Source organism: Struthio camelus, chromosome 1, assembly GCF_040807025.1.
Source record: "Struthio camelus isolate bStrCam1 chromosome 1, bStrCam1.hap1, whole genome shotgun sequence".
Classification (NCBI taxonomy): Eukaryota; Metazoa; Chordata; class Aves; order Struthioniformes; family Struthionidae; genus Struthio; species Struthio camelus.
In genome coordinates, this window is record NC_090942.1 from 22793786 (window position 1) to 22814924 (window position 21139).

General features: G+C 38.4%; 1 protein-coding gene across 5 annotated transcripts; it reads right to left on the reverse strand.

Moving 5' to 3' along the window:
• Positions 1–597: 597 nt before the first annotated feature.
• Positions 598–21015, reverse strand: HDAC10 (histone deacetylase 10). Of its 5 annotated transcripts, none has more exons than XR_011138986.1 (21): positions 20888–21015; positions 19969–20035; positions 18965–19099; positions 16658–16754; positions 15853–15950; positions 15669–15773; positions 15388–15456; positions 14630–14756; positions 13968–14033; positions 13539–13598; positions 13068–13157; positions 11672–11778; positions 10013–10080; positions 9241–9508; positions 8531–8621; positions 6790–6875; positions 6227–6280; positions 4757–4844; positions 4126–4256; positions 2107–2266; positions 598–1385 (listed from the first exon to the last, which is right to left on the reverse strand). XR_011138986.1 is itself a non-coding variant. In XM_068931518.1 (21 exons), the coding sequence occupies exons 2-21, from the start codon at positions 20031–20033 to the stop codon at positions 1360–1362; spliced, it is 2046 nt and encodes a 681-aa protein (XP_068787619.1). In that variant the 5' UTR covers positions 20034–20035; positions 20888–20977; the 3' UTR covers positions 598–1359. The 5 variants fall into 5 exon arrangements, 4 of the variants coding, with proteins under 4 accessions (XP_068787619.1, XP_068787592.1, XP_068787603.1 ...); XM_068931518.1 differs by having other exon boundaries at positions 4126–4311; positions 20888–20977; XM_068931491.1 differs by having other exon boundaries at positions 4126–4311; positions 20455–20975.
• Between the last annotated feature and the right edge of the window lie 124 nt (positions 21016–21139).

Genomic DNA, 21139 nt, shown 5'->3' on the forward strand with positions numbered 1-21139 from the left:
TGCCTTAGAGACACCAGCCGCGTTTGCTTTATATTTGTGTCCTGAGCTGCAGAACTCAACCCTGCAGACAATTTGCTTGTCATTTGCAAAGTAATTCTGCTGAAAATATACACAGTTACTGTCCCTTAGTTCACATCTTAGAACCAACATCTTAGAAAAATATGTAATAAAAACACCACATCTGTATGTGCAAATGGGCAAGGGCAGTGGTGGTAACTACTCCAGTATAAACCGTTACTCAAGGAAGACTTTTCAGGCCACCGACTTTCTCCTTTAACGATACTGCCGAAGTTAAAACACGCAAACCCCGGGTCAGAAGGTAGTCCTTTTAATGCTGCATTTCATAACACTGCTCCCTGTTTCTGCAGAGCTTTTCCATTTCAAAATGCTTCACATAAACGTGACCTACTTAAACCTGGGCGGGGAGCAACGCTACTTTTCCCTGCTGAAGAAACGGAACCAGAAAGACACGGAGGACAGCTGAGGCCACGGAAGAAACTGCTAATAAAGGGATGTCAAATCAGGGATTTCTTGCTTCCTTGCTCAATAGATTTAGTAAACAGATAAAAGCATTAAAAAGGCTCTTTCTTGCATAGATGTTATTTTAATCTTTTCATTGCTTTATTCAGTTACATAACCTGCAATTTATATGTATGCAAAATATTCTTATCCTTTTCCTCTCTTATGTCCTGTATAGGACTGAATTTAATCTCAACCATTTAAGTAAGAAGGAAATACAAGGAAATACATACATTATTGCTGTTCACTGTTTTTCTTTCTTAACTGCGGCAACTACTTAATGAGGCAATTATTTATCAGAAAAATTAAGAGAAAAGTCCATCTTAGGAAAATGCTTTACATCAGAAGAAAGATTTCATTAGTCTGAGGGATCTGCTGTTAAGTTTAAACTCCCGTTATAAGAGTGGTAGTAGCAGCAGTGCAAGCATTTTGATGTTATGTTGAACAATTTAAAAATATTTCTGGCTATTATGATTGCCCATTTCAGATTCCTATCTTCTAGACTACTCCTGCTTTCATGCAGTCAAACTACTGCATTAAACAATCTTGACTTCACAGTCAGAAATAACCTCGGACCCAACGTGCAATGATGAAGGCACAGGAATAAGTTTTTAAAAGTCAGTCTTGCATAACTGGTACCAATACAGAATTTGCATGTACAATTCCCTAGATATAGACATGAAAATATGCATTTTACATATTTTTAAAAGATGAAACAATTGTTAATGGTTCTTGTTCTGTATACGGATCAATCATCCTTTCCTTGATGATTTAAAGAGCAAACCAAACAGCAACACATTTTCTTCTGCTGCGGCTGCGTAAAATCATTCTAAAGTGAAGTCAATTTCCCGAAATCCCATTCTTCACTAGAAAAGAACAGCAAAAAAAAAAAAAAACCAACAATTAGTCAAGCTCACACCAAAATTCCCAAACCCTTAAGAACATTTCTATCAGAATCAGACCACTGCTGTTGACCTTTTCCTCTGAAAGAAAGGAGGACATCTTATTTCAGAGAGGTATGCCCACTTTTATCATTTTTTCTTTAAGTTTACGGCATTTCGGCTAAAAAACATAAGTTATTCAATAGCGAAATATTTCTAGATAAGCATGCTTCAAAGCATGTACACCTGCTTAACCTGATTCCTATCCAAATAGACTACCTGATCCTTAACTACTTATGAATATACTTTAAGTACAAGTAATCACTATTGCGTTTCGGGTATTTCTGGAGTCAAGTTAAATACATCAAAATGTTAGCAGATTCTGAACTGTATTCAGAAAAAAAGTTAACAATCAGAGCCAGTGTACATCTGATAATGATTCTTTAAAATATTTTGGTAGTTTCATTTCAGGATAAATAATATAAAATATTGGAACAACAATACTGAAAGTTCCTTAGAGTACAGTTACTGTGTTACAGTTTAGTGCTTTTTGGCTCAAGCAGCAGAATCAAAAGCATTTAAAGTTTCATCCTGTTCCCATCAGATCAGTGAAGAACTCACACTGACTTTAATCTAGCTGTATTTTATCATCTTTCAGAAATTTACGTGTATTAGTAAGAACTAAAGATAAAAAGAGATGACTTACCTGAACACCGAAGCATCTTCCATTCCTGCTGAAGCTGCTCTCTTAGTATTTTTAATGTATGTACTTTTTCTTGGGTAGGAGGTGCACAGACTCCGAAGTCAGGTCTAGAATTACCCGCTAAGGCTGTAGCTACACTTTGCATTAGATTTATCTCTGTGTTCTATTGCAAGAGAAAAAAATACTCTAGGATCAAAACATTCTTTGTTTTAGTAATACATGAAATATTTTAAAACAAGTTTTTGTAATGAAGTTGGTAGTATTAGTAGCAAGAACGAGCAACTTCCAATTTTTCAATGAAAAGTTGCCAAAATTACGATTTTTCTGAAAAAGAATTAATTTTAATATCTTACAAAGCTTTTTTTTTTTTCTTTCCAAATAGAGAAAGAATCTCAGTTTCCCTTTTATGAAGGAAAATAAATAATCCTGGATTAAAGGTAGAAAACGTGAGAAAGGGAGGGAAGGAAAGAATGGAGCTCGTTTGCTTCATGCATCATTTATAGTGGTACATTTTGCTTCAGTTTAAATCAATGTCACTTGCTCAGAGAAATTATTTTATGAAGTATCCATAATATATGAAGATTCTTAACAACTATTTTGAAGAACACAACTCTATTTTATTTTAAATGGATGAAAGTGAATTTTCAATTATGCTAAAAAGCAAAGCAAACATTAGAAAATCTACATGGTATTAGAAAATCCTGCTACAGGGCTACTCGCATAGTACCAACATAAAACTTTGTATTTCAGTTATTTCTTCAAGGCATATGTCTAACTTCCTTGTTATCTCTGAATTTACCCTCCAGACTGTCAGTGAGTCTTTGCATTTCATACTAATTTGTAGTGTGCAAATAAACTACTTCTGTATACCGTACATCAATGTATAAATTATGTTAGCTTAGACAATTTATGTATCAGCACAGTAAATCGAATAACATTTGAGAAGACTACAGAATAAAGTATGTCAAATCCACTTAATTGGCAGCCTGATGAATGGTATGACTTTAATTGGATAGTTGCTGGAGCAGATAAGAATAAAATCGCTTATGTGAACAATTATTCACTGTTTCTCATTACAGAAGAACCAAAAGGCACAGAAACAATCAAAGGTTACTTTTTCACAGAAATACAGCGATTGTGTTACTCAGCCACGAGATGTTGCAGAGGCCAAGAGGAGAACTGAATTCTTGAACAGTTTAGACAAGATTCATGGACTATACACTCTCAGTACTTATTACACATAATGGTCTGGATACAGCCTCTGTCTTCTTAAATTTAGGAATCCCTAATCAGGTAATACCTAATCAGGTATGGAAACACTCTGCTAGGGAAAGAGCCACGAATACTTATCTTTCTGTTTCCTTCCCACGCTCTCTGTCAGAAACAGGAAGCTGGGGTAAATGGGTTCTCAGTTTATCTATTATGACAATTTTACTTAAAGATTCCTGCCATTTTAATGTAGTCATTTAGATGCCATTTACATGGAAGCTGTGTGTGATAGAGCCCAGCATGGGACAGAGACAGAGAGGAAATCTATAGAGTTTTAGGATAAACAGAACAATGTGCTGCTTTCAGCCATATTTGATGAAAAGAGACCGTATCGTTTCTTTCCCAGATGAGAGCAAGCGTTCATTTTTGAGAAAGATCTCCGAGCTGTGGAATCCCAAGTGGACAAGGAAGCTAAGCTCCAAGCTGAGGCAAATCATCAGAACAACCTCTGTTCTCTATAGACCTCTCTATAGACATAACCATTAGTTCAGGGATGGCCTTCTCAATCATGCAGATTCTCTACAGCTTAGTACGTATTTCTGTCTGATCTGGTTCTCAGGCATAGGGATGGCAACAGCTTATACTCAAGCTCTGACCCCACAGACAGAAACTTGGGCTATTTGTGCCATGAACTCAGAGGTACCCAAGACAGTGTAGATATAACCAGTATTTTCTACTGGGCAGCACGCTGCTGCTCAATTTGAATTCTGTCCCACGCACTTTAGATGATCATGGCTTAGCACCATTTCTTACCTCAATCACTGCAAGAATTCGAGACTCAGCTAATCCTCGTAGTAAACCAAAAAGCAAAGAAATCCCATTTATTCCAAGGCTCCTGTTTGGTCCAACAGCTATTACTGTTAAGTTGGCTTGATAACTATATGCTACAGGAAGAATGAATCCAAATACAGCAGAAAAGAAGTCATTTCCTTCAGCACCCTTTAGCAGAAATGGAAACAATTTAGCACAAATGTAAAGCTCAAAATTCACAGATATAAAATAGAGAAATAAGATGAACCTCAAAAAACTTGTACTTGACCTAAGAAATAGGATACTGATCTGATTTCACAACAATCTATTAAAAATGTAGCTTTATTCAATACTGATTACTCATCTCTTCCTTATTCTCTTCACACTGTCACTCTGCTTTCTTGAAGAGGAGAAGTAGCTACTAAAGTTCTCCTTAAACCTATGCATTCTAACATGCACTAAAGACCTGTGAAGGAGAAGCACAAAGGATAGGGTAGAAAGGAAATATTTTCAAATGCTCAAATTTCAATGAGAGATATAATTCTCAGTGTCATCTTAGGAATCTGCAAATATATTCTGTTCGTTCTGTTAAGAAAAAAAAAAAAGAAATTTACCTTATAAAAGTGAACCTTACCTCCTTCCAGTTCAGTGAAATATAGTGTTTGGAGTTGGTCTTTTCAACAGATTGCAGTTTCTCACAAACATGTATCATGAGTATTCTTCTGTAAATAAAAAGCACATTCCAGTATTTCTCCAAAAATGTCCAATAAGATAAAAAATTATCCTTTTGTCATTCTATAAATATTAGTTCATATCTCAGTAGCAAATAAGTTATTTACATTATTACATACCATAATGTTGATGCCAATTAAAACCGAAATTTTACTTTTTTCATATTTTAAAAAAGGCTACGGACAAATCACGCCTAAGAAAAAGGGGAGCTGGCAAAGAAACGTAAGAGATGTGTAAAGATGATTTTCAATAAAGAACTCAACATCAGCAGTATGTGCCCCCTACAGTTAGTACATGGTACACGTAACAGGCTGCAACAGACTGTTTACTCTCTGTAGCAAAGGTAATGTAAAAACTGGCATCCCTGACACATCCTGGCATGGTATTTGACAAGGTATGTCTGTAACAGAAGCCTGGTGCCAGCTGCAGTTCTCGAACAGTTAACTGATACTGTCTTCAATAAATCAAGGACACAATGTTTTGTGAATACAAACAGACCAGGACTTGATGATGCAGTTCTGTCTGATACAGATGAGCTGAAGAAAATCACCCATTCTCTGAAACTCATGTGGACTTTAGGAAACAGTGAAAAGCTCCAGCTACCTGCACAGAAATCTTGTGTTTCTGTCTACTTCCTTGACACAATGTATGAAGTCCCAGCCACGTCCAGTCCTTCTGATTTGTGTCTCTGCTTCCTTTCTGTGCATATCCAATCACTCACAAAAGCCACTTAACTCTGGGTAAGAACAAATCTTTTGTTTACTAAGTTGTTTTATATATATTTCCCAAGTATGTAGCCAGCTTTCCTGACTGTTCAACAGACTGATCAACACCTGGGCCTTTATTGGAGCTTCTTTTATTACTGTTGCAGTCTGACACAGTCCTGGATTCCTTCAGCACAAGGACTTGAAACGCATCTATCCTGATTTGTGGTTCACAAGTGGATAGATACAGATTACAGTTTGTACACCTGTATTAATATATTTCATAGTTGTGATTTCAATTGGTTTATATATAATTTCATTTGTATCTGCGATTTTAACATAACGTATACTTTCTTTCCTATCTTTTCTCACCATTTTTGATTCCCTTTTAAATATTGCCATCTTTATTGCTTACACATTCAGTAACAATCTAAATTTCAATTGCTATAAAAGGATAATACTTCAAACCTACCACAAAACTCATGAGGTGGCATTTAGAGATAGAGGTTTGTCTTTAGAGATATAGTTGGGGATGTTCTGTATTGTGTCTCAGGGTAAAATTAATAAATATCAGTTTGTGAGTGATTCCTTAGTGCATTTCATCATACGCTTAGGAACGTTTATAAAGTCTTCGGGATCCGATTCCCTGACGTAAAGATTAGCCTTACCCATCTTCTGTGTTTGGTATGATTTCCATGTCTCCCACAAATATGCAGAGCACTCTGCAGAACACAAAGTAAAATCATGTGTACATATGCTTACATTTATGAGTAATTTTTTTAAATTAGTGCTATTTGTTTAAAGAGTTTGCATGTAGATTAGACACATAAAAAAGGAAATTGTTTCTGCATGTGGGCCATTAGAAATATAAAGGAAATATATGCAGGACAGCTCAAGTGAAGGCCTTCTCTCCTGTCCGACATTTGGAGGCGGGGAAGAGGGGAACACACCACCACCAACATGCCCTCAGGAAAAAGGCAATCAAAATCTGACACAGAAAGCCTGGGCTAGCACGGCAGTCATCCTTAAAGGTGCTTTGCCTTTGTTAAGGCAAAAGACTTTTGGCAGTACAGACAATATTGTATATACTGAATATGAAAATGCTATGCCTTTGGAGGTGCTATTTGTTTAAGAGTGAAGCTTTTCAAAGACAACTTGCAATACTTGATACCTTTTTATCATATTTTTACATTTTGTCAAAGGGCCCCAAATGCAGAAGATACAAATTCACCTTTGAAATCCAAAACGAACAGAATGTCTTAGTGCAACAGCAACAGAAACAGAAGCTGCGGGTGATTCAGCAATTCCATTGCACACCTACAAAATATATTTTTTATACAGAAATAATTAGTGCTGACAATACCATACCATTTTTATTTGTAACAACTGTTTCTATTTTGTATTTGTATATAGGTATCATTCAGACAAAACCACAGCTGCACGAAAGGGATCTATACGATGTGTCACAGACTAAGAAAACGTTAGCTATTTATTTTCTACAAAAAGGCCATATTTGATTATTATGCCAAAGAACTCTTCTATTTGGCAACTTACTTCAAAAGTGTTGTGCTACGTTGAAAGGCAACTGTGAAAAAGGCTTCTCTGGGGGAAGGTCATCTTTACAGGAGCTCAGTAATCTGCAGATCAGATATACACTTACTGTGCCAGTAGGCAAACTACACCAGAAGAATGCACACTGTGAAAGGAAGATTCTTTCTGATCTCTAACTCCGACTCTTCCTTTAACTATGGCAAGTTATTCCTTTCCAGTAAATGCAAATGACAGTAATATTCATTCAACCTTCAAGTGCTCACTTGTGTTCTGTACTACTTTGAACTACATGAAATCTAAAAAAAGATAATGCATGCTCCCTCTCCTTTTTGTATTTATCAACATAAAAGCTCAGCTCAACATCTGCAACTCATGACCAGTTCCATTTCTTTTTGCCAGTTATCATTTTTTGAACTATTTATAAGATTTCCTAGAGCTATATGCAGTCTTTAAAGCTAGCAAATGTTAAGAAGAAAAAAAAAGAGGGAGAGAGAAAAAGAAAAGAAATTTGTCCCTGAAGTCTACAGACATGACCTACCAACAGTAGGTAGGAAGCAAGGTTACAAGGAAGAGGCCATTCTCATAGTAACTCTTCCTCACAAGCTTGATACTTTTAGGGAGGGCCTTTCATTCAAAGGGCAAGACTGATCTATTAGGATGTAATTATAAACTTTTATTTTGCCCTTTTTTGAAAAAAAAAAAAAACTTGTTTGTCATTTTTCTCCTTGGCTCTGCAGGTTATTATATATAAATACAAACTTGCACCCTCAAAGTCGGTCTTCTCTTCACTCTTGACCCTGCAACAGTCAAAATGCTCAATTTGAATTACTCCATTCATAGCATATGCAGTGTTTTGAACGATACTAAACTGCACCTCCAACAAATCAATAAAGAGGGAGAAAAAAAAAAAAATCAACTCTGAGGAAACTTTACAAATAATGGTAGGTGGGTACAGCTTCACATAGCATGGCAACCTGTAATAAAGACAAATGTGTAAGTTAACTGTCTCCTAAAGAGAACAAACAAAACTCTTGAGCACTAAGACAGGAATAATTTGTAACATTTCTTGCTCAAATTTCTTGCTGCTGCTCAGTGGTTTTTGACACAAAGCTTCCTGCTCCCTTCAACCGCAAGGGCGAATATCTGGCTCACGTATATAACTAAGCGTGATGAGAAGGTTCTTACTGCCTCATCTGCTGTGGAGGCAGAAAAGCAGGGCAATACCTTGCCCAAAGATAATGAGAAAACTATTCCTAAATGTTTTCTGATCTTGCATACTCACTCTTGTAACTAAGCACAATCTAGCTAAGACTAGCAGGGTCGCCAAGGACACAGTAACTAATATATATGGATGACAAAGCAGTAGAGGCAGAAATCAGAGGAAACCAACTCCACAAACAATCAAAGCAGATTATTATCACCTGCTTCGTAAGTATTTTATCTAGGACGGCCAACATACTCCCAAGAGAAAGCAAAGTTTCATCCTCTTTCACAAGGTCGGCATAGAAGGCACTGTAAAATAAATTAAATGAAGAAAAACTAGGTTAAGGACAGAAATCCAGTGCTTTTGAAGAGGACACTGATATGGTACTTTGCAGTAGTACTGACAGGGTACATTCTGTGTGCTGCACACTCATTCTCGAGGACAGCTCTAGCAGGAAGATGACAATGCTCTTGCTAGACAATCCTGAACTCTCTAAACCTGTTTCCATTCTGCATTGTCTGACTATATTCAGGAAATAGGAGTTCTGTCAGAATTGGACTTCCTAAGTTAAAAAGCTGAGCTTCTCAGATAAGGCCAGTCTGGGTGTTTTCAGATAAAAGTGACCACAGAGCTTTTTAAGAGATCTTCCTAACAAAACCTCTCTCTAAATCAATATCCTTGCACTAACTGTTCTATCACCCTCGAAATAATTTTGTCTAAGACATTTTGACTCTTTCTATAAATGGCTTTAAGGAAATACCCCAACCAACACCCCAGTTTCTTCATTTTTCTGAGGAAGAAACTCCGGCTAACATTGGGTAGACTGAGGCCAAAAAGACCATGGCAGAGACAGAACTAGATGACAGTCTGTGACAAGACCTCTCATCCTCATAATTATATGTTGAGAAGTAGATAAATAGGGCCAACCTGACAAGAGCTTTAACTTCATTCATGTCCTTTTCCTTCACCACGTGAACTGGGAGCAAATGTGCTGAAGTTTTCGACTCAACTGATGCTGCTGTTTTGATGGGAGGCACTGGAAATAGAATGTTTTTCATGTGCAGTTCCAAAAACCTTTCTACCTTGATGGTTTCATCTGTGTTATTTATCTTAGATTCATGTTCTGTGGAGGGATTTGTATTAGCCTTCTCTAGCAGGTGTGATTTGGTGCTCAGATATTGTAAAAAAGATGTGTCTAGAGAAAAAAGAAAAACAATGAGGAATTTCACATGTGTTAATTCTTGATCAGTATTAATATTTAGTTACCTTTACTTACAAACCAGAGTACTTTTATATTAGTAGCGTGCATATTTATTTCCACACGCAACGTTTCTTGCCTCAGATGTTACTCTGCAGTGTTGACGCATTTATTTTAATCTAGTGAAAAGGTCATAAATGATCATAAACCTTATGCCCATAGTTTTGGCACAGAATACAGAATCCTCAAAAAAAAGTTATCAAAGGACTATTTTTTGGTCTGATGTTTACTAGCTTTACTCAGAAGTCAACAAATCAATACCACTGCAGACCAGCTGTGGATTTAGCCCTGAATGAAGCCTCACAGTGTTTCATCAGTCATTTGATGAATAACTGGTAGTTCAATTATTTTAACCCACCGGCATTAACTTTAATCATTTTGAGTTTCAGTATGAATCTGTTTACCAATTACATTTGCTTAAAGAAATAGAAGAGAAATTACCTTCATACATCAACCATTTCCAGTAGGGTTTATGTGCTGCTCTCACATTGTGAATAGATTCAATAGCACTACAAAAAAAAACAGAATCAACAACATTAGCAATAATGAAAATACAGGGGACATGATTCACCTCAGTGAAAAAAAACCTCTGAAAATGAACAAACTCTGGTCTACTCCAAAAATGCAGAACAGAAAGACAGAGCATGAAAATCAATGGGCAGATCACTTGGAAAGATTGGATGAAAGAGTCAAAAAAAAAAAAAAAAAAAGTGAAGAACACATATTTTGAACACATACAGTAACTGCTTTTTAAGTGCATGTTTATGCACATTGAGTGAAATCCTGACACTGTTGCTTGAGGAGGCAAACCTCTCCCTGACTTCAGGAAAGGCAGGATTTCACCTATTATTCTTTGCTCCGTCAGAGATTTAGCCTACAGAATGTAGACGTGCAATAAGATTCACCCAAACCCTCAGAGAGCCCTTTCTAAACCAATGAGACTTTGCAACAGCAAAATTATCTGTTCAGGAAGATTCAAAGCGGGGCAGAAACTAAGTCAATCACATCTCCTGCTATTCTTTGAGTTGAAAACTCCTTCCTCTTACCAATATTATTTGCAGCACTATAAGGAAAGGGTCCCATTACGCTAGCTATCATACAAACATAATTCAGGTCATGTTAAATCTAGGACAAATGTTGTATGTTTGGAGATTATTTGTAAGGTGCTTGGGAGCTGGACTGATATAATAGGATGAATATGTAATCAAATCTCTACTACTGAGGATGGTAATAACCTGAAATACTTTGAGCCAGTGTACCTTCATATCCAGTATACTAGTCTTTGATGCAGATACCAGCTTTGATCCATCAGAGCTTACAAAGCCAATTCCGTCCAGCAGCCTGTGTACATCTACATTGCTTCCCTGGCTGATCTGAGTATTTAAATTAAATAATACAGTCAACCAGTAGGTGCTGCCTTCTAGCCACCCAAATGCAAGGGGGATATCACAGCTGAGGAAAGTCACAGGACAGCTGCTGAGGTAGGAGAGGGACTGAAGATAAGATACTTGGAGACGTGCAGAAGATGACACAGAAAAACGCAGAAAGACATTACTTAGACAGAGGACAGAAACAGGCCCAAGGTTCAGAATGCTTTACTAGGTCAGATGCACTACCGTGCAAATGTAATTTTACTGTCTCCAAAAAGAAGTCAGGCCCAAAGTTTAATGATCTCACAACTGCTCCCCACAGTCAAATGCCTTAGCACCACAGGCTTCAATACTCCAAATTCCAAAAACACAGGGGGTCATGAAGAGTGGCTCTGCAGAGCATTAACTTTCTCTGATGAGAGAATGGTTAGCTCCAGCCCTCGCTCTACTGCAGCGCCTGAAGTGATTCTTGTGCCTGGAGATCACTGCAATTACATACTTCTCCCAACACTGGCTGCTAATTACTTCTCGTAATTTAAAAAAATTTCAGGAAAGAAACAAGAAGCACACAAAATTGCTTCTAGGATGACTTTTTGGAAATGGAAATTACCCAAAGCAGAAAATAGTATATTATAAAGTATCATATTAGAATCTTGTTTCAGTAAAACGTTTGAAGTACGTATGTCTTCAATCTCTACATGAGTTGTTGCAAAATTCTTTATAGGCTTACCTTAGGCAAGGTGCCATTTCTCCAGTTATTTGAGGTATAGGATCTCCAAGCAAAGTTTTTACAGTCATGCAGACTGATTCAGACAATGACTTCAAATGGTATCCACCCTAGAAAAACAAACAAATAAAAAAAATTGTGCCACACAGGGAACAAATACTTGTAACATTGATGTTAAAAGCAGTGTGGGAAATAAGCTAACCTTTTGAAATATATCTGCCTTTGCAGAAATGGAAAATGATATGCAAACCCAGTTTCCAATCTGAAAACAGTAAATTAGAGGCAACTTGCTGAACTCCATTGGTGTCACACGATTCAACTCACTTTAACATGGTTGGATTAATTTTGGAAATCATGACTTTGCCATGAAAACCATGGAAACATATCCTTTCTCCGATCCTATTCGTAACATGCCTCCTTCAACAATTCTTGTGGAAGATTCCTTAGAAGGCAAATACTATCACTGTCATCTAAAATGTCAGTACAAAGGAAATATTCCACAGCCTGACACTTCAAAATCTATTTGGCCTGATGGTTTGGCAGAAGTTGAAGAAGGACTAGATTTAAGACTGCTAGACTGCAGATGGTGCACCAGTAGACACTACCAGCGGAGCAGTCACATCATCAGCGTTGGGACAGGATGCTTATTTGCACTTCAGCTGGTAGACAGAAGTAGCTATAGTAACCTGCTGGAGAGAGAAGGCATGAAAGAAAAAGGTTGTAGGGAAAGAGAGGTCAAGAAATGAATCACTTCCTATATGATGCACTCTTGGAGATCTCATTGGGAGTAATATATCCATAAATCTATTTACTTGAAAAAAAGCACCATTTTTCTAACACACTGCAGAAAGGGGAAGTTGGAATGCAGATTTCAAGCAGCAGAAACATTTCTCATTGTTAAAATAGAGCTCTTAAAGAGCTTGCATAGATGTTCTGCAATTAAAAAAAAAAAAAGAAGGGAAATCAGTATGGGCTTCACTTCCAAGTAAGAATATATTTAGGTTAAAGGTTTTTAAAACCTCTGGTAAGATACTCCTGCAAAAACATGCAGCTTATTCATCAAATACATTTTAATGAGCTTGAGACTGTCCAGAGCAGCAGTTTAGTCACTGTGCACAAGAACTGAACACATCCATGGAGGATGTCTTTTTTTAAGCAATTAGTACAGACTCCTTTACTGCAAAATTACAAATTAAAAAACAGCAGTTTTTAGGACATGCATTTCTTTCAATGTGTAAGAGCACTATCAGATCCCAGTCATTACTGCATTCCTGATTCTCCAAAGAAATAAAAAAAGAATCCTTTTGTTAAAGAGGTTCACCTTTCTAGTATCTAGCTAGGCCTGTATGGTTCTAATACAAAGATACTTCCCCTGCAAGTACATTCCAAAAGTCTTTACCTCTAGAATAACACAGAGCTTTCCATTAGCTAGCTGCATCAGGAAATGGGTAAGGTGAGCAAAAACCTCAGGAGTGGCATTCATCTGACCCTAAAACAAAGAAAATTATTAGTAACAGCTGAAACCCTGACTCAAAATGTTAGTTTAAAAAAAAAAAAAAAGTGACAATCTGAAATACATAGGTCTAAGTCAGAATGCTGGAACACTTATCTCTGATAGCATGCATCTAACAAAATGCTCAACCAACTGTTTTAATGGAAGGTGCAAAAATCGTCATAAATTACATCTATGGGATAATGCGGTCTTTGTAAGTCTCATCATAGTATTTAATGAGCTGGAGTCATTTAAAGCTTCAGACACCTGCTTGGTCAAAGTGAACTCCACCTACCAATCACTACATATTTAAGATGTAGAAATATTTTGTAAACAGATTTATGACCGACAGCACAAAGGCCACAGCAAGTTACTTACTTCAGGGTCTCCAATTCCTGAATCATATCCAGAGGACACAAGAACCAGTTCAGGATCAAACTGTTGTAAAACAGAGAGATAGCTGTCTCCATTCATAAGTCCTATCTTCAGTTCTGTACTGGATTTCAACTCTACCACGTTCAACTCTACTTCAACTAGACCTTAAATAGGAATAAAGACTCTCCTTGAATAAAAACTAAGATTGCCCCTTACTCCTGCTGGGGAAGTTGCACATCTTTATAGTAAAAATTTAAAAATTAAGTATTTCATAAATATTATTCAGTTGATCAGGACATCATTCATACCAGCAGAAATAACGTGCCAGTTGAGTTACTGGTACGTGCTCCACTTCTACAAAATATTCAAAAGTACCGGCTTAAAATGTATTTAGGAAATAGCCTTTGGTTTTGCTATTCAAAAAATATTCACCTCAAAAGCCATTGGAAGCAGGACATGAAAAAAAGCAGCAAGATAATCTGAATTTCCCATGCCAACCTGCAAAACACAATATAATAGTATATAATATAAAATATTATAAATACACACGTATAAATAATAGCTCCATAATATATATATAAATGATAGATAATATAATACCTAATAATTAAAAATAAAATAAAGGTCATAGTCTTCTGTCAGAGTAACAGATTTTCTAAGGTTCTTCAAGATATTAGGGAAAGACAGTATCAAGAATTAAAGATGAGGAAATCTTACAAAGTCAAGTAAAACAAAACCCATTTAAATAAAGCACATTAATTTCCATCATTTTTGGTCTTGAGTATGAGCTTCAGTTCTTTGCTGAGCAATGATGGATGTAATCATATCCTGAAACACTTTCTGATTTGATGGCTAGGCAAGACGTTGGTGAAAACAGAATATATGCGTATTTTTCTGGTTTTTTAAAAAAAAAAAAACATTATCACATTCTGAGATATACTTCTAAGCAGACATTCCACCGATAGGAATGAAGTACACTGTGCTGTGACATCTGCCAAGTAAGCGAAGCAGTGCACCTCTCAGAAAAAGTGTTACCCAATGTATGAGAAATAAAGCTGCTGCATTTGTCTTTTTAGGCTGTAAACAATATTTACCTTATTCCAAGGCAAATTTATATTACTCCCTTTTCCTCTCCCCAGACCTACAGCATCATAATCAGATTTCTTGAGTGACGGCCAGAATTCCTGATGTTCATAGCGATGCCAGGAAAAATACAAAACGCTGAAAGATGCAAGAAACAAATCCAACTTGAGGAAGACGTGCCAAGACTGACATTATCCTGAACCTGGAGGCCCTATCGACTGAAAGCATGAAAACAGAATCCTCCTTTCCTCTTAGCTCTCTGAACAGATTAGGACTGTGAAATTTCATATAGTAGGCCCTATGCTAAAATTAACTTAGGACAAATGGTATAGATTTCTTGTATGGGTTTCTTTAAGATGAAAGACAGGGCATTTTCAGAAAAGGAGACTTGTTTCAAGAGCCAATTCTATAGCTTTTCAGAAAGCAATATAAGGTTTGGCCCAGCTAATACCTGAATACTTGAACAGAGATATTCCTGAACAGACAGAATAGACAGATTACTTGAACACTGGCTAGAGAGATTTTTCTACTGACAAACCAAGGTAGCCATATCGCTCTTTCCGAGCTACTCTTTACAGTGGGGTAGATTTATGTATTTCTTTTTGTTAGATTTTTTTTCCCATTTGAGAACAAATAAAAAATGAATGATTGAGTAACTAAAGGACGCAAGGGAGTGAAAGGCATTCTGCAAGATTTTCTATTTCTAGACTGTTAAGACAAACAATATATAACTATCTAATATAAAAAATAAATAAAATATCCTACAAACCTTGGATCCTCTTCAAATATATACTGAGTTCCTTGCCCGTGGTGCACATCCCAGTCAACAATTAGGATTCTGCATAGACCAGTAAAAGAAAATACTGAATGGAACAATCACAGCATCTCAACTTAACGGAGGTACAGATGAACAGAGATGATTTTCATGCACAAAAGATACATGACACCCAAGAAACTCTAAATGTTAATCTAAAACAGTACAGTGTCAAATGGTGTCTAAATGCCATTTATGCCTATAAAAAGCTTCTCCAGAGTCAACCCTGCGCTTACCTCTGTAGACCATATTTTCTTTTTGCATATTCAGCTGCAATAGCAACATTGTTGAATAAACAGAACCCATTAGCTGCATTCCTCTGGCTGTGGTGACCTGGAGGTCTAAAATAAAGTTTTATATGGTTATTCTAACAAAGGAAACTTTACCGAAAAGCAAAGACCTTCTCAGGTATTTTCTTACCTTACTAACGCCATTCCATTGCACACTTTTCCTGCTATCACAGAGTCCACCAGTTGCAATGCTGCTCCTACTGCTAGTCTGGCACAGTGGTAAGTGCTCTAAAAATGAAATTTCATAGCTATCATCAGTCACTCACCAGCTTGTTTTTAAACTAATCACACATGACATGCTTCGCACCACAGCGGCAAGTTGTCTCGACATAAGTCTACTCTCCTGAAGTTGTATGCAGTTCAAAGCAGAATTTTACAGCATACTTTCTACTCTACTAGGTTCTAGTGATCTCTACAAGGTGATCTCTACTAGGTTCATCTGTGATCATCATATCCTTTATAAGGACATTCTCCCTACAGCATACAGGAAATATGAGATGAACATACCGAATTGGCTAGTGGAATGACATGGTATCTTTGAAAATAAGGTAAGAAAACTTACAGAAGCGAAATACAAAAGACTTCTGCTCTGTTAACAGTCACTCTAAAATGTTGTTTTAAGTATCAAAATGTGATTTTAGGGTGACTAATGGTCTGCAACAATGTGGCTAAGTGATAAAAACAATGAGATAACATTTGGTAAGTGTGCTATACTGGAACGATACAGAAAGCAGATGACAGAACACTTAGCCAATTTAAATTACAAAATTATACTCAATTTGAAACACATACAATAATACCATAAATACACCCAAGTATATTTAAACAGCAAAAAGTGTATTGCCAATTTTCCCCTACTTGGAAAAGTGCCATTTGGACGTAATAATGCAAATGCTTATAACTCCCCAAAGAAGAAGCAGTTTTAAACTGCATACCGGATGAAAGAAAAAAGCGTCGTAATTTCCAGAGACTCTTTTCATTTCCTCTTCATTCATTGTCTGGGTGCTTTTCGCAACTTCCAAGTGTTCTGAACTGCAGAGGAGAGAAAGAGATTAACACACCATTTAACTAGGCAAATATACCTATAAAGTTTTTTTTTTTTAAAGGTAAAATGTAATGAGAAGGAACAGAATTTATGTTAAAATGGGTTTTTGTGGGATTTCATAAATACAACAGGTACTCTGAAATGTTAGTTGCAGCATGTAGTGAAGAAAAGCTAAGAGAGCAAGGATTCTTGTTTGTTATAAAAACATGACAACAATCTTTTCCCTTTTCCAGTGGTAAGAGCAATTAGTCTTGCTATCACAAAAAGACTGTCCATTCATCATGCAACTATCTATTTTGGAATCTATCCTATATATAGATACCATTCCAGCAAGAAATAAGTTATGATTTTGACAGTCATCAGTGTGAATTATGACCCTGAGAATGTGTGTTTAGTCCCTTCATTTGACGTAAAAAAGGTATTTGAATCAGTCAACACACACCAGGTGTGTATCATCTCCCTCCTTTCACTAGTTCAAGAGTGCACTAAGTCCTAAGGCATTGGAATCGTTTCATCCATTCTCTGCCACTACTTTCCTACTCTTGCCTAGAGCCATATAAAGCAAGATGATGGCATCTGCTCTCCTATCTGTGCCATAGTTCAGGACCATATGTGCGGCCGTATGTGTGTTCCTCTTGGTGTCCAATGCCAAAGCAACCCAGAATTTCACCACAATGAAATGAGACACACTGTTGCCATCTAATAGAAACAAAGTTAAACACCGGCTTCAAAATGAATGAGTTAACAGGATTAGAATAATAGGAACCTGAATGACTGTATAATTACTAGTTGAACTTCATAACCAGCCTCATAGCTTAACTGTGAACAAATACGAAACGTTTTCATAGTAGTTACACATTTGTCACTTGTATGTCTGTCTCAATCAAGTGCTTTAGATAGCAGAAAGCCCTATTATCTCTAGCTTATCCACGGAAACCAAGACATGACCTGGTGAAATAATTTAACCCAAGTCATATAGCAGGAACAACTAAACTGGGAAGAGTAATCAAGTATCTTTGGTACCCAATCAGCCATATATTTAACATGAAAATATTTTTTATTTGTATACGGCACTAATTCCATTCTAGCGAACAAGTACTTTCTGAGGAAAAACACTGTTCTGCAAGCTGACTTATTTTAAGCATGCCTCAGGATCAAGCTATGGTCTCATTACAAGTGTCAAGGCATCCCTCCCCTCCTGGCGGTTTGCCTGTTGGGTTTGGGACCAATACAGAGATAGTATAGCTGGTGGCCTAGAAAGACCGAGGTAGAAGCCTCAGGGGGAGGCTCCCTCCAAACAGCTCTGCTAAGAAGTCTCAGCAGAGGCTCCCCCTCCTTCCCTTGGGAGCTGCTTTTAAGGTAAGGCTCTCACCCTTGGCTACACTGCAGCTGTGCTGCAGCTATGTCCATGCCTGGCCATGAACCCTGTTGATCTGGACCTGGACCCTGATCCACGGACTGACGCCCGAGCTTGACCTCAGACTTGTCACTACAGACCTGCCTGGCCGTCTAGACTCTTGGCTGAACCTGGTTACTGTCACAGGACCTGTGCTGCTCACCTCGCTTGGGTACTGTTATTGTCCATGAGGCCACTGCCTCTGCCTGTCTTGTCACCACGCTCTGCTCCCAACTCCCCTTCCCTTTCAGAGAAGTCTACCCTTGCTGCTCCCTGCTAAGAAGGGAAAATGAGCACACAAACAACATGCATATCTGCTGCAGAATCATCACCAAAGGTGACTAACACCAGAGCAGACTTCATTGCCATGACTTCAGAACAGGCATGCTACTCCTCTGAACTCCCCCCAGAAAACTAGCTGCAAAGTTTTTCCGTTTGGTTCACTCTACCTCAGAGAAGTTTGGAAGAAAGAGGAGAAAATGTTCCTAAAGAAATATCCATTTTTCTATCCTTTTTAGGTCTTGTCTCAATTTTTATTAGAGATTACTTCTTATGCTGTGTAAAAATCAACACTCGTAGCTCAAGAGAATTCAAAGAGTGAGAAGGAGTATTTACTACAGCAGCAGATCCACACTTCAGCACCTTCACTACACTCAACATTATTTATCTTTCATTGAAATTTCTGGAAGCCATTGAGTTGTGTACCAGACTTTTGCAAACGGAGGAAAATATGACCTGGAGGTATAAGGGTCTCTTATTTCATTGAATTAATCTGAAAGGTGAGGAAAGCAAATTTCAGACCTGTGAACCAACAGGATCTCCTCCTCGCTTCCTTCTCTGGCAGGCACAGGGACACATCTTTCCACAAGATGGTAACGTTTAAGCTGCTCGTAAGAGGATGACAGTCTTTCTGGCACTTCAATATCACAAATTGGACTAAAAATAAGCAATAATCACATTACTATAATACCAAATCAGCATGGCTTACAAATATACTTCATAATGCCTAGGTTTAAGCTTCCCATTGTAAGAAGATTTGTTGTCCTCATAAAAAGATGTAAGAGTAAATACATCTTTAAGCACTCATCAGTTTGGAATTGAGCCAAAAAAGATAGGTTATAAAATACATAAGTTAAAAAAAAAAACATATATGGTTCTTAAATAAAAAAGAAACACAATAGCACCGTTTTCTACTTCCTTTCTCACTACCGAAACTACGGAGCAATACTGAAATGAAAAGCGGTAGGATAAGACAAAGGTTAACAGAGGAAAAGTGGGTTTGGGAGAGGAGACAAAAGTGAACTTCTATTTTGAGCCTAGCATCAAAGGTATTGGTTTAATTTAGATAAATTTAAGAAAGCATTGGCATTTATCCATGTCTAATCCGGGCAACACCGAATTTACCACTAAACTACTGGAAAAAGGGTTTCAGTTGGCATATCTGCATATTTTTCCCAAGGTCCCACTGTTGCTACATTTCAGCTTTATAAGCAATTTAATTAGGTTAAAGTACTTTTTTTTCAGAGGATTACTCAGATGCCTATAATTAAACACTTCTTATTAAGGCCTACTGGACTGAAGGCCAACAGCCTGACAAATGCAGCTTCAGATTCTCATTATGGCATCCGGGTACAAGTTGGCAATAAAGTTTTTCTACAAAAGGAAAGACTTTCTATTTATGAAGAAAGTGAAACTATGACTAGGTATTTCATTTAAACTGAGGTAAAATTGCATTTACACGACACCTCTCTTAGAAGCCCTAATAATAATCCATTCATAAGAAGGACAAGACGTTATTGACTTACTCCTTCCACAGTAGCTTATGACTGGTCATTTCCTCATCATAAATCAATGCTGTCCCTGAAGCCATTGCTATAGACAAAACAAGACAAAAATCCCAAGACACATATTTCAGGCAAGCAGCAAACGTATACTAAAACCTTATTATATTACTTAGTGAGAAGATAACATATGTACATCCTGCACCTGCTTGTATGACGGTTTCGCACTTCCGGCTTTGCAATTACAAAATGAAATCAAAGAAAACCGTTTAGGAGGAACTCTGGCAGGACTGATCAGCGAGGAAGCAGCGCAGAACTCATGGCGCTGACCTTCTGTAGCTGGATTCGCACGGGCAGAATCCCTGCCCATCTGAATTCTTCAAAATCAGTAAACCAAAACCCCCTGCAAGGCCCCGCGGCCCGTGCTACGGGGCGCAGGAGCGCTGCCGAGGCTGCGAGCGCAGGCCTGGGCACTGCTGCTTGTCTCGGCTCTGACAGACACCTACTTACCTGTCAGGGCGGACGTGACATCGGGTTATTTGTGAAAATCTGCATTACAAAACCACACAATATAAAAAATACGATTGCATATGCCAGAGATACCACAGTTACAGCGACCGTGTCGCGTTTACAACTGGTTATACGTCTTTTAAAAGAAGACACAAAAGAGATGTATATTTAAGGGAAAAAAAAAGAACTTTTTTAAAAAAACTGAAGTGCCCAATTAACCGCTGAGGCGCCGCGTTGAAGTCGAGGAGCACACCTGGGCCCCCTCTGCTCCTTTGCCTCACGCCCGCCGCACAAGCCGCGCAACCCCGAGGCGCCCTGACACGGGGCCCGGCCGCGGCGACGAGCGCGGCCCCCCCGCGCACTGAGGCCGGCCAGCCGCGGCCGCGGCCGCGGGACGGGAGGCCGCAGCCCCCTCAGCGGCACCGCCACGTACTTGAGCGCTTGGGCCGCGGCGGCGGGAGCAGGCAGCCGGGCCCGCTCCGCGGCCAGGCCTCCGCCGCTGCGCTCCGTTTCGCGCCGCCCCAAGCTGCCGCGGCCGCCCCCGGGGCGGTGCGCCACGCCGCGGCCATGGCATGGCGGCGGCACGGGCGGGCCCGGCGCCGGGGCGGGCGGCGGCGGCGGCGCCCGGCTGCCCCAGCTTGAAGGCAGCGAGCGGCCTGGAAGAGCACCAAAAGCCGCAGGCGAG

Coding starts and splice junctions, on each gene's coding strand:
- HDAC10 (XM_068931518.1), bottom strand. CDS start 20,033: ATGGCTTCAGGGACAGCATTGATTTATGATGAGGAAATGACCAGTCAT. Junction 9,509..10,012: donor GAAATGGTTGATGTATGAAG/GTAATTTCTCTT, acceptor TTTTTTCTCTAG/ACACATCTTTTTTACAATAT. Junction 8,622..9,240: donor GAAGTTAAAGCTCTTGTCAG/GTTGGCCCTATT, acceptor TTTATTTTACAG/TGCCTTCTATGCCGACCTTG.